Source organism: Balaenoptera acutorostrata, chromosome 17 (assembly GCF_949987535.1).
Source record: "Balaenoptera acutorostrata chromosome 17, mBalAcu1.1, whole genome shotgun sequence".
In the NCBI taxonomy this organism is placed as follows: Eukaryota; Metazoa; Chordata; class Mammalia; order Artiodactyla; family Balaenopteridae; genus Balaenoptera; species Balaenoptera acutorostrata.
Window position 1 is genome coordinate 40,625,771 of NC_080080.1, and position 13,791 is coordinate 40,639,561.

The 13,791-nt window shown below is 39.5% G+C and overlaps 1 protein-coding gene across 1 annotated transcript; it reads right to left on the reverse strand.

Moving 5' to 3' along the window:
- Window positions 1-1,640: 1,640 nt before the first annotated feature.
- LOC102999472 (heat shock cognate 71 kDa protein-like) lies at window positions 1,641-3,689 on the reverse strand. The gene is given in 2 exon segments (XM_057532444.1): window positions 1,641-3,467; window positions 3,470-3,689. Coding segments are annotated over 2 exon segments (1,947 nt in total). The 5' UTR covers window positions 3,630-3,689; the 3' UTR covers window positions 1,641-1,680.
- Window positions 3,690-13,791: the final 10,102 nt, after the last annotated feature.

Sequence of the window (13,791 nt, forward strand, 5' to 3'; positions counted from 1 at the left end):
GAGCTGAGAAGGAAAGGTCTAAGAGACAAATGACTGCCTCATTATGACAAAATTCCAGAACAAAGCAAAAAATTGTATACTCCTTCGACAATAAATTTTGGCGCAAAATTATTGTTCCCACATTCCAAAGTTGCTAATCTGCATCTCTTTAATTAATCCAAAACTTTATGAGAACTTAACAGGCTAAGAATGACTGTTCTAAGCACTTTAAGGAAAAGTCTAAAGTTTGCAGAACTGGAGTAAAGTGAAGGACTGGACCTAGAGGTTATCATATTAAGTGAAGTAAGTCAGACAGAGAAAGACAAATATCATATGATATCACATATGTGGTATATAAAAAAATGATACAGATGAACTTATTTACAAAACAGAAATAGACTCACCAACAGAGAAAACAAACTTATGGTTACCAAACAGGATAGTGGGGTGGGGTGGTGGGGAGATAAACTAGGAGTTTTGGATTAACATATACACACTTCTATATATAAAATAGGTAAACAACAAGAACCTGCTGTATAGCACAGGGAACTATATTCAACATCTTGTAATGGAAAGAATCTGAAAAAGGATATATATATGTATATATGTATGTATATATATGCATAACTGAACAGTCTTTGCTGTATACCTGAAACTAATGCAGCATTATAAATTAACTATATTTCGATTTAAAAAAAGGTAAAAAAAAAAAAAGAGTGACATAAGTGCAGAACACAGAGACTGTGAATTGTATGGAAAGAACAGGAACATATGGCCAGAAGACCTGGTTTCCAGTCCCAGTGTGTCTTCTTTCTATCTTGGGGGATCTAGGGCTGTTTACTTGGCCTCCTGGAGTCTCAGTTTCCTCATCTACAAAATCTTGCACATCTCATAGGGTGGTTGTGAAGCATACAAAAGCTTACTGAGTGTTGGTCATGAGCTTGGGGAATGAATCCCTCTTCTTTTCACAAGAAAGCTTCCTGTCCTGTCCTGTCCTTTTCTCTCCCCTTCCATCCTATCCCTCTTCCTCCTTCTCCTACTTTTCCTCCTCCTTCACCTGGCCATACTTAATAGTCTTGGAGAAGGGGCTGTCCACACCTGAAAGATCAACTCATGGTTTAGGGTGGGGACTTTGGGTGATATGGTATCAATGGACCTAGAGATTGACTTTATCCATGTGGGCAATCAATCAATCAATCAATCAATCAACTATGCTTATGTAATGAAGCCTCAATACAGTTCTGGACACAGAGGCTCAGCTGAGCTTCCAGTGGTGGTAACACTCAGTGATTATTGTCACACAGCAATACTGGGACCTCCTGAGGACAATGGAAATGTCACATTTGGGACTCTCCTAGATTCTGCCTTATGCAGCTCTTCTTTTGGCTGATTTTAATGTATTCTTTCCCTGTAGTAAATGCAACTGTGGATATAATAGCTTTCATTGAGTTTGTGAATCTTTTTTTTTTTATGGTGCCCATTTTAAATACGGTTTTATTTAAGACATTGCATTTTCCACTTACAATGCAGTGCTTGTAAAGTGCAATGTTATTTCCTTTCCCTGTGCACACATTCCATGTTCAAGTATCAAGAATGTCCAGTTTACTACAGCAGCTCAACTTTAAAACTGCCATGAAATTTGCTACAAATTAGGGTCCTTCAATATTGTGTGGAACAATGCTAAACCTATGCTAGGCTGGCTTAATCAACCTCTTCAATGGTGGGCCCAGAGGAGGCACCACCAGACGGTGGAGCTCCACCACCAGGGAAGCCCCCGGGCATTCCTCCTGGCATTCCTCCTGGCATGCCTCCTGCGCTCTGGTACAGTTTGGTAATGATGGGGTTGCAGACTTTTTCCAGCTCCTTCTGCTGATGTTCAAATTCTTCCTTCTCTGCAGTCTGGTTCTTATCAAGCCAGTTGATTATTTCATTACACTTATCAAGAATCTTCTGTTTGTCCTCATCATTAATCTTGCCTTGAAGTTTCTCATCCTCAAAAGTAGCTTTCATGTTGAAAGCATAGGATTCAAGAGAATTCTTCGAAGACACCTTATCCAGCTGCTTCTCATCTTCAACTTTATACTTCTCTGCTTCCTGAACCATGCGTTCAATGTCTTCCTTGCTCAAACGGCCCTTGCCATTAGTGATGGTAATCCTGTTCTCTTTTCCTGTGCTCTTATCCACAGCAGAGACACTGAGGATGACATTGGCATCAATATCAAAAGTGACTTCAATCTGAGGAACACCACGGGGGGCAGGAGGTATGCCTGTGAGTTCAAACTCGCCAAGTAGGTTGTTATCTTTGGTCATGGCATGCTCATCTTCATAAACCTGAATGAGTACACCGGGCTGCTTGTCTGAGTAGGTTGTGAAGGTCTGCGTCTTCTTGGTGGGAATGGTGGTGTTGCCCTTGATGAGGACAGTCATGACTCCACCAGCAGTTTCAATTCCAAGGGAAAGAGGAGTGACATCCAACAGCAGCAAGTCTTGAACATTTTCAGATTTGTCTCCAGATAAAATGGCTGCCTGGACAGCTGCACCATAAGCAACAGCCTCGTCAGGGTTGATGCTCTTATTCAGTTCTTTCCCGTTGAAGGAGTCCTGTAGAAGTTTCTGAATCTTGGGGATGCGGGTTGAACCACCCACCAGGACAATATCATGGATCTGAGACTTGTCTAGCTTGGCATCCCAAATGGCTTTCTCCACAGGGTCCAGTGTGCCACGGAACAGGTCAGCATTCAGTTCTTCAAATCGGGCACGGGTAATTGAGGTATAGAAGTCGATTCCTTCATAGAGGGAATCAATCTCAATACTGGCCAGGGTGCTGAAAGAGAGAGTGCTCTTAGCACGCTCACAAGCAGTACGAAGGCGACGGACAGCCTTCTTGTTCTCACTGATGTCCTTCTCGTGCTTGCGCTTGAATTCTGCAATAAAATGGTTGACCATCTGGTTGTCAAAGTCTTCTCCACCTAAGTGGGCATCTCCAGCTGTAGATTTGACCTCAAAGATTCCATCCTCAATAGTGAGGATTGACACATCAAAAGTGCCACCACCTAAATCAAAGATCAGCACATTTCTTTCTGCTCCAACCTTTTTGTCTAAGCCATAGGCAATAACAGCAGCAGTTGGCTCGTTGATTCTAAGTACATTGAGCCCAGCAATAGTTCCAGCATCTTTGGTAGCCTGACGCTGAGAATCATTAAAGTAAGCGGGTACTGTGACAGCAGCATTGGTAACAGTCTTCCCAAGGTGGGCTTCTGCTATTTCCTTCATCTTTGTCAAAACCATGGATGACACCTCCTCTGGATAAAAACTTTTTGTCTCTCCCTTGTATTCTACTTGAACCTTAGGCCTGTCTGCGTCATTCACCACCATGAAGGGCCAATGCTTCATATCAGACTGGACAACAGCATCATCAAATCTTCATCCAATGAGGCGTTTGGCATCAAAAACCGTGTTGGTAGGATTCATTGCAACTTGGTTCTTGCAGCATCACCGATCAATCGTTCGGTATCAGTAAAGGCGACATAGCTAGGTGTAGTTTGGTTCCCTTGATCATTGGCAGTTGTTTCCACCTTTCCGTGCTGGAAGACACCCACACAAGAATAGGTGGTGCCAAGATCAATGCCAACTACAGGTCCCTTAGACATGGTTGCTGGAGCGCAGGCCCGGGTCCACTGGAGGAGAAAACAGCAACCTATAGAGCTGCCGCCGCGTTCAACAAGCTGTGAGTCTTTCTAGTGAAGTATGGAATCTGAGGATGGTTTTGGGAAACCCTCAAACTTAGTTGTTTTCAGAAGTGAGGATGACCTTCTCTCTAACTTTGTAGTTGGACCTTAACTCCTTGCCTTTGGAGTCAAAAGCCTTATTTAGCATTGGCAGTTGGGAGGAATGTGCCCTTACCTTACAGTTTAGCTAACCCCAGGTACCATCCCCACTTTTTATTACTTCTTCCTCAAAATTCTGGAAAAACCTTGTATCATCTTTGTCATCTTTGGTGATTTTTGGAATGGAAGAAAGAAAAGAAATATTTGTCAGGTACTTATTTATTTTGAGCTGTGAGTGAAATGCCATTGAAATGGTGCAGTTTAACTTCCTTCAGGGAGACATAAAGAAAAGTTTGCCCATGTTACTTGTATGGTTAATTCTCTCCACAAATGCTTGTGTCCAGGTATTGTTCTAAATGCTTTATGTGTATTAACTCATTTGATATAATGACCGTTGAGGCAGACTTTATTATTATTACTTCCATCATCACACAAGTGAGCAAACAGGGGCCAGGGCAATGAAATAACCTGCATAAGCTCCCACAGCCAACAAATGATTGAGTCAGGCAGAAACTCAGGCTCCAGAACTGTAGCCCCTTTGTTATTGAGGCTGTGGATTAAAAATCTCGAGTCTTAGATTAAAAGACGCCAAGTCTAGTGGGGAAGACAGACTCATAAGCAAACAATAATATTATCATACAAGTTCTATAATAGAGTGCAGAAGTGGGAGGAACAAATCTGAGTTGTTTCAACTGGAAAATTGAGATAGATTTTACTTAGCCCTCTTCCTCGTGCTTCAGAACCAGTCCACCTCCACATCTGTCAATCTACCCTCTACCTCACCCCAAATTATCTGGAAGCAATTCTTTGCTGCAAATATCTTTTCCCAGACTGCAACTTGTGCTTTAACTTTGTCTGCAATGTCTTTTGTTAGACAGAAGTCTGAAAATTTAACTTAAAATATTTTTTTATATCACCCTACTACAAGTAATAAAGACATTATATTTTCTTCCAAAAATTAAAAAAAAAATTGCTCTTCACATTTAGGTGTTAGGTACACCATTTATTAGACCTTGAATTTACTTTTGTGCATTGCATGTGCTAAGAATACCGTTTTATATTTTTTCCCCTTATTAATCAACATTGGCTCAGCTCCAATGATCTGCAATCCATGTATTTATGGTCTATTTCTGGGTGTTCTATTCTGGTCCTTTGGTGTGTCCATTTTCACAGCAAAAAACACACTTCATTCACAAACATAATTTTACAACAAAAAATTTAACACAAAATTAATAAATAAATGTAATTTTATAATAATATAGGTGTAACAAAAATATCATAAACATAACTTTATGTTAAAGCTTTATATTAGATAGAACAAATGTTCCTATCTTGTTCTTAAAAATTATCTTTGTTATTCTGGTCTTTTTCCTTGAGAGAAGACAGCTTAAGAAATGTAGCAACATATCAGAGACTCACACACATGCACACATACACAAATGTGTTGAATCTTCTTTTTAAAAATTTAATTAATTAATTAATTAATTAATTTTTGGCTGTGTTGGGTCTTCATTTCTGTGCGAGGGCTTTCTCTAGTTGTGGCAAGCGGGGGCCACTCTTCATCGAGGTGCGCGGGCCTCTCACTGTCTCGGCCTCTCTTGTTGCGGAGCACAAGCTCCAGATGAGCTCACGGGCCTAGTTGCTCCGCGGCATGTGGGATCTTCCCAGACCAGGGCTCGAGCCCGTGTCTCCTGCATTGGCAGGCAGATTCTCAACCACTGCACCACCAGGGAAGCCCAAATGTGTTGAATCTTGATCGATGTTCCACTGATTTTATAGCTTTACTATTTGGGAGATTTATATTTTTACAATATTGGATCTTCCTATCTTTGAACATGGTATTCCACTTATTTCAGGCTTCCTTAATGTTTTCCAATAGTTTTCTAATTTTCTCCATGTAGTTTGTGTACACCACTTTTTCAACTTTTTTTCTGTAGATAACATTGTTATCTTAAAGTTACCTCTGTACACCGTATCTTTTTTGACTAATGTTTACTAACAGTTAGCTATTGGTATAAAGAAATACAATTGATTTTTATATGTCATTCTATATCTAGCTCCCTTACTCAGCTCTCTTATTAAATCTGATAACTTGCTTATCAATTGCTTTGAGTTTTAAATATAAATATGTTTTCTGTGAATTATGGTTATCTTATTTTTATTTTTCTAATCCCTATGCTTCTTATTTCTTTTTAGTTTCTTATTGCTTTGGTTAAGACCTCCAGTGCAAAGTCAAAGAGAAGCAGAGGTAAAGGGTGCCATGATTTCCTCCTGCTGGTGTTACACCTTGTACAATCCCCTCTCCCTGAGTGTAGGTGGGACCTGGCACTTGCTTCTAGACAATAGAATCTGGTAAAGGTAATGGGATGCCACTCTCACGATTAAGTAAAACAAAAAAAGTAAAAAATTAAGTTAACTTAGTTAATTAAGTTAATTATTTTAGTTAATTGATATAGTAGTTAATTAAAAAGTTCTTGTGGAGAATTTAAAATTAAAAAATTCTCCTTGTGAGTTTGAAGACATAAGCTGCCATGTTGTTGTGAGACGGTCACATAGGAAGGAATTGCAGGTGGCCTATAGGAGTTGAGACTGTACCTGGCCAGTAAGAAAATGGAACCTCAGTCACACAACTGTCAAAATACGTAATCTCACTTCATTGTGGTGTGTAATTCTTTTTATTTATTATTGGATTCGATTTGTTAATATTTCATTGAAAATTTTTGCATCATGTCTATGAGGGCTGTAATTTTCCTTCCTTGTAATGTCTTTGTCTGGTTTTGGTATTAGGGTAATACCTGCTTCATAGAATGAGTTAGGAAGTATTCCTTCTGCTTCTATTGTCTGAAAGAGATTTAGTATAATTTCCTCCATAAATGTTTGGCAGAATTCACTAGGAAACACATCTGGGCATGGTACTTTCAGTTTGGGAAGGTTATTAATTATTGGTTCAATTTTTTTAATGGATATAGGCCTGTTCAGTCTGTTTTCCCTTGTGTGAGTTTTAGATTGTGTCTTTTAAGGAACTGGTCCATTTCATCTAGGTTATCAAATTTCTGGGGATAGAGTAGTTAATAGTATTTCTTTATTATTAATTAATTTCCATGGGATCTGTAGTGATGTCTCCTCTTACATTTCTGTTATTAGTAATTTGTGTCTTCTCTCTTTTTCCTTCCTTAGTCTGGCTAGAGGCTTATCAAAGAACTATTGATCTTTTCAAAGAACATTTTTTGGTTTCATTTATTGTGTCTACTTTTAATAATTATTAGGTAGTAGTTTCTGTCATTCTTTCTAATCAGTCTTGAATTTCTTTTAAAAGCCCAAACTTAGTGTGAATTTAGCACTTGTGTTTTTGTTGGCAAACATATGCAGAAGCCTGCCTGCAATTTATACTCATATAGTTCTCATGTGCACAAATGATTCAGTGGTCACATTGTGTATTTAAATACTCATCTCCTAATCCCTAAGGTACTGACTTCACTTAAAGTTGCTATAATATCTAATTAATCTTTGTAATATCCTCCATTTTGAGCTCAAATAATTTTTTTTTCTGGCTAAGAGCCAGTTTAAGAGATGTGACCAAAATGTACCTTGTCATAAGCAGGTGTTTAAAATACATGTCATATTTTCAATAATGGACTTAGCTCACAGAATGATCATCTCTGCCACATCACTTTTTAAGACTTGAGAGAAAATATTAAGAGTATGCTGTCTGTTGTCCAGCACCTGATTATTGAACTAATAATGTTCCAAGTATGTCATTTATCACAGAAGTAATTTTTTAAAAAACCTTATATGCCACTGAGTTCCCTGAAATCTACTATATAATTGAGTATCTTAATTTTTCCTCCCAGAAAGAGCCCTTAGAGATTATTTAATTCAATCCCCTCCTTTTATGTTTAAGGAAACAGTGTCAGAGGAATAAATGATGTGCTCCAGACCATAGAGCTGAAGCCTGGTTAGGTTTCCCTCGCCCTAAGCTCTGCTCGTTAAGGAGCCCTGAATAAGTCTTAACTGTGACTAACCTGTCCCCATGCATGTTGCTTTACCTGAAGGAAGTGTGGGGTTTCCAGGGTTAGCTGCTGGTTTGCACGCTTGTAATCACTGCATAGGAGTAGCCGCTGCCATAGAGCATGTGCCACATACAGCCTGTCCTTCTTCATAAGAAAAGTTCTTGGAACTGAACTCCTAGGTTCTAACTTGATTCTCAAATATTTGAAGTTTTGCAGTACTGGTTGATAGGACCACTGAACTTTGTTCCTAGAAGATTCGAGCTCTTCAAAAGGAATTTCATCCAGGCCAACATGTTCATCATATTGTCTGATGTTTTAAATAATGGGTGATAAAGACCTTTTCTAAGTGAAACCTCAGCTTGACCTGAGCTGGTTTCTAACTCCCTGTCTCAAATCATATTTTATGCTGCAATGCTAATGTGGGCACATGTACCACATCTGCAGTTTTGCTGGATCCTATAGTGAGTCTAAACCCCATACAGCCCTGCTCATCTTCTCTTTCATTTAACAACCAGAACTGAAGAGTCTGGCAAAAGAAGAACTCCTTTCAGATTTTCCCTTGCCAGTCATCTGTGGCCTCTTCTTCTGGGTCTTGTACTTAGGAACTTTTTGGACAAAGGACCACAGACCAACAAATTTCAGAAGGCATTTTCCTGATATGATTCCTGGGCATGCTCTGATAACTTACCCCAAACACTTCTTGGGCAATGGGGCTCAGCTCCTGAGTTCTAGTCCTGTAATTGACAAAGCCAAACTTCTGTTGTGTCCCACATGTTGCTGTGGCTGTCCATTTTTATAGAATAACTGCTCCTCAATGCCTAATTTCATGGTTTCCTCTGTTGAAAATAACCACAAAGGAGAAGAATCTAAAGCAAATACAGTAAGACTGCTTGTTTTGACCAAATTGACAATTAATTGATTCCACCTGCTAGAAGTTGCAGTCAACATCTGCAGCAAGAGCAGCATCTTCTGGATGAACAGAAGAAATGAAAAAAATGAGGAAAGGGTCTGAGATCTTGGTGCATAGGCTTCATGGCTGTGTATCCAGGGACTGATATTTATTTCCAGGTGTATGCAAGAAACTCTCAGACAGTAAGAGCTAAACAGCACTCGTGTATGGGAGAGTAGGAGGAAAGTTTTAATTACATCTATCTTCAAATGCAAGATGGAGATGGAAATCTCAGCACCTGGTATATTTCAGAAAGCGTGGGACGAATGGCCACCTCCATTCTGTTCATGTGTCTGCCTTTCAAGAGAACCACGTTTCCAGCAGGAGTTTCTGTGAACATGAAAGAATCCCCAGGAGAGGATTCCTTTCCCGTAGCATGTGTGCATGCGAGTGACATTGAACTTGAATTGAGAATGGAGGCTGAAAAGGCAAGACAACAAGATCGAAGAGGAGCTATGCCAAAGCTGGATATGGCTGACTGTTTATGACAGTGAGACCACCACTCCCCCTCCACACTGCCTTCATTAGCTTCTACTAATTGTAGATGCATCTCCTGGGAGAAATTTCTCTTTTTTATTTATAATTCCAATTGATTGAGAGACTGAACACATACACACATGCACACACACAGCATCTCCTCTCATTACAGAGAAGCTCATTCTCATGGCCTCCACCTTTGGGGCAGGGACGGTGATGCCTCAGCTTCCTGGTGAACCTTACTCATGCTGTGTGGTGGACTTGTGCTCTGTCCCTGTGGAGCAGCTGCTGCGTAGCAGTGCACAATTCTTGGGGCCGTGACTTGTTTTTCTTTCATTTATTTTACTTCCTATATTCTTCCTTAAATGAAGAAAAAAATCTTGGCATATGGCCTATCTTAAAAAAAAGCTGTTCTGGTTTCCATTTCTAAGAGAATTTTGGCAGTAAAAGTCACAGTGCTGGATATTTTACTGCATGTATCAATCAAACACTGTGCATATGGAAACAGTCCTATCTAGATAAACCCTCAGAGCAATCACTGTTCACAAGAAGCCATTTTGAAAAAAGGATTTTCTAACCCCAAGTGTAACAAAAAATAAAACTATAAGGAATGGGAAAGAGGAATGTTTCAATGACTGAGAGGAATGATACACTTTTCTAGTTCATAAAAGTAAAGACGGTCACTCGGTGGCAGTCAGGTTTGATAAATCTGATTTTTAAAATCAGGAATACACTGTTTGCAAATCCAGACACAAAATTCAAACCATTTTAATAAAAAAAAAAGGGGAATTTATTTTAAACATTCTTGGTTCTCTCAGGGAATTTAAGGAAGAATTGAAGACTCCAGCTATAGAAATGGCCGGGATGCAGATGGGACCCAATTACAACTGGAACAATCTCTCATGCTGCTGCCTGGCTTTCTCCATGTGGCAGAAACAGTGACATGAGTTTCCCTCTTCACCACTGAGAAGAGACTGATCTAACTCCTTCAGCCCCAAGTCCAAATGTGCAGTGTGGGACTTGCTGGCACAGTTTGATACGGGTGCTCACCTCAGAACAACCTGCTGTAGCAGGAGAGATGAGACTCTAGGTGGGCCTCATTGGGATCTGGTGCCCGCCTCTGGGTCAGTTGACTGTGGGCAGAAGGTGGGGGTCATATTGCACTTACATGGAAGTTCCCTTGATAACCCTGTGGATCCAGGAAAGACTGAGCAGAAAATACCATAGGTGTTGTGTACACAGCTCAACACTCTTTGGAGAACTGTCTTTTAGTGCTTGTTTTCCTTACAACTTTGCTGATTATAGGAAAATAATGTTTCCTCAACTTAGTGTGGAATGGAACCCACATTTGTGTTTGTGCCTGGGGGATATTTTTGGCCCTAAGAGGTTAGGCTCACACTCTCCCCAGAGTGAGCTCTGATGGCATTAAATATAGGCCTTAGTAAGAACCAGATACAAATGGATGTTAGCCAACATCATGGCTTGAAGGGTATTGTGTTTCTTCTAATTAAATGTTCTTAGGCAGCAGCTGGGCTGAGAAAATGCTTGAATCAAAGATCAGCATCTCAGGCTTCCCTGGTGGCGCAGTGGTTGAGAATCTGCCTGCTAATGCAGGGGACACGGGTTCGAGCCCTGGTCTGGGAAGATCCCACATGCCACGGAGCAGCTGGGCCCGTGAGCCACAATTGCTGAGCCTGCGCGTCTGGAGCCTGTGCCCCGCGACGGGAGGGGCCGCGATAGAGAAAGGCCCGCGCACCGCGATGAAGAGCGGTCCCCGCACCGCGATGAAGAGTGGCCCCCGCTTGCCGCAACTGGAGAAAGCCCTCGCACGAACCGAAGACCCAACACAGCCAAAAATAAATAAATAAATAAGAAAATCCTTAAAAAAAAAAAAAAAAAAAAGATCAGCATCTCAGAGCATGCTGATTTTCAGTGAACTGTGAGCTGGGATTCATTGCCACACACCTCTTCCTGTCACTTGTGAGTTACTGCTCTCTGCTGTTTCCATCTTCATAAAGTGTGGCCAACATGGCACATTCTCAACACACTCCATTCCCCTTATGACTCTATGCAAACAAGGATGGGCACATTGGTATAAACATTTGAAAGCCTCTCATCCCTAACTTGAAGATTATCAGGGTGACTGGTTAATAATTCCCAATTTGCTTTATTATAGGAACATTCATTAGAATCATTGAAAGCAATGCAATATTCCAATAATGTCAGCAGGAATACTAGTCAAGGTTTTCTATTCTGTAGGAAGAATTTGCATTAACCTAATCACATATAGAATTCTTAAAGATATAGCAAGGTTGGGAAGAAATACATTGGGAATTCCCAACTACTTCTACTGCCTACATTCACAGGCAATGCAATCACACTTCTGAGAAGGAAGTGGACAATCAGAGGCATGTGAATCAACAAAGGAAAAAAGTCAACAAATACCTTGTGAAAATATTATGTAATATAAGAAATGGTAAATGGTTCATTAAAGATAAAAAGACAAAAATTTGTGTAAGATAAAAACAGTTAACTAAAGGGATCCAAAATACATTTTTGGAAGCATCTGTTTTGTGTTCTCAATAAAATTCTCAAAAATGTGTCCTCTATCAAACAAAAGAGGAAAGAAAAGATGATGAGACAATAGACTAAGATGAAAAGAGAGCTGCTTAGGCTATAGGAAGAGATTTAAAAGACTCAATGAGATAAAGGTAGTAAAGAAATTTAGATGCTTCATACATTTTAAGCTTGATATCATAAATTTAAACAGTTGCAAAGGATCTACTTTATACTGCACTATGAACATTGGTATTATTTCAAAACAAGAATATGCCGTCATTATTTAAATTGTGTCCAATGTACTCTAAATGGCTTAATTATTTCTATAGTGACCATTATCTGCTTTAAAAAAATTGTTGAACATGCTCATCTTTAACAGGTGAAAATTTAAAGTATTTCCTCCCATTTTCAGTTCACTTTTCCTTTCTCTATAGGGTTTATATTAATATAACATAATTTATGCATGGATTTTTAAAATCGAACTTCATATTTTCAACACCAGAAATATGAATATATATTTAAATGTAAACATTAAAAATTTTTCTATGACCACAGGCTCTGAAAGTTACACAAATTTTTTTCTAGTTTGAGCTGTCATTAAATTGTTGGTTTCCAACTGATCAAAATAATATAAATGTATCACACATTTTAACAGTATCATATATGAAATGTCACATATGAAGTATGATTTTATGGGAATGCAGTTCTTAAAGAGATGGTTAAGGCTATTTATCTTTTTGTCAATCAGTTCATATGATCATGGACAACTGTTACTTATTGTTAGAATGATAAATGATTCAGCATCCATTCCATCTTTATTTGTATAGATGAAAACGAGGAGAACTCTTGTTTGCATAAATAGGAAGAGAAGAATTTTTATTATAGCAATGTCATGTATGTTTTCAATCCCTGCTGTCTTATACACTGAAAGTCACATAGCTACCAACCATCAAAACTTATTTGAATTATCTAGGATCTGATAAATCCATAATATCTTCTCATAATTTTGTTGAAGGCAAAGAATCAGAAACCATATGACATGCAACACTATGTGCTACCCAGTCATTCGAGTGCTTTCCTTTATCAACATCTACACCAGTATCTCAAACTGTCCCTTTGTCACCCTGGAGGTTTTTAAACCCTAGGCCAATGAGCCTGTTTCAGTTACCATTGCTGCATAACTTCCCTCAAACTCAGAGACATAAAACAACCACTTTGTTGTGTTTACAGATTCTGTGGGTAAGGAATTTGATCAGTGTGTAGTAAGGTCTTATTTCTCCTCCATGATGTCTGGGTCTTCAGATGAGAAGAATCAAAGGTTTGGATGACTCTAAAACTTGGGACTGGAATTATCTGGAAGTTCCTTGACTTCTATGTTCAGTGCTGGGCTGGATGACTAAAGGCTGAGCTCCGTTGAAACTGTCCATCAGAGGGCTCACATGTAGCCTCTCCGTGTGGCTTGGGCTACAACATCATGGCCAGAGCAGTGAGACTTCTTATAGGACTAAGGGCCAGGGCAAGTATTCCAGCAAACAAAACAGAAGCTGCATTGTCTTTTATGACCTAGCCCTGGAAGTCATCCCTTCTGTTGTACTCTATTGGTCAAATAGAGTCATAATCTAGCCCAGATCTAAGAGGAGGAGATAAAGACTCCACCTCTCTATGAAAGGAGTGTTGATGAACTTGTAGCCATTTAAAAAAAACTGCCACAACACCTTATTAAGATTTGGATGAGTGAGAGATCTGTTTCTTTCCTAAAGTGGGAGAAAGGCAATTATGAAAAGAAAGAAGAACCTCATGATGTCTTGACAGTATGTCTTTTCCTAGGTAGATCAGTTTTAGGAAAATTTACATGTATAAGCTGAGCATCTGGAAATTGGTTCTGTTAAAGCTATTCATCCCTCGGGGTTTCCCTCGTGGCGCAGTGGTTGAGAATCTGCCTGCCAATGCAGGGGACACGGGTTCGAGCCCTGGTCTGGGAAGATCCCAC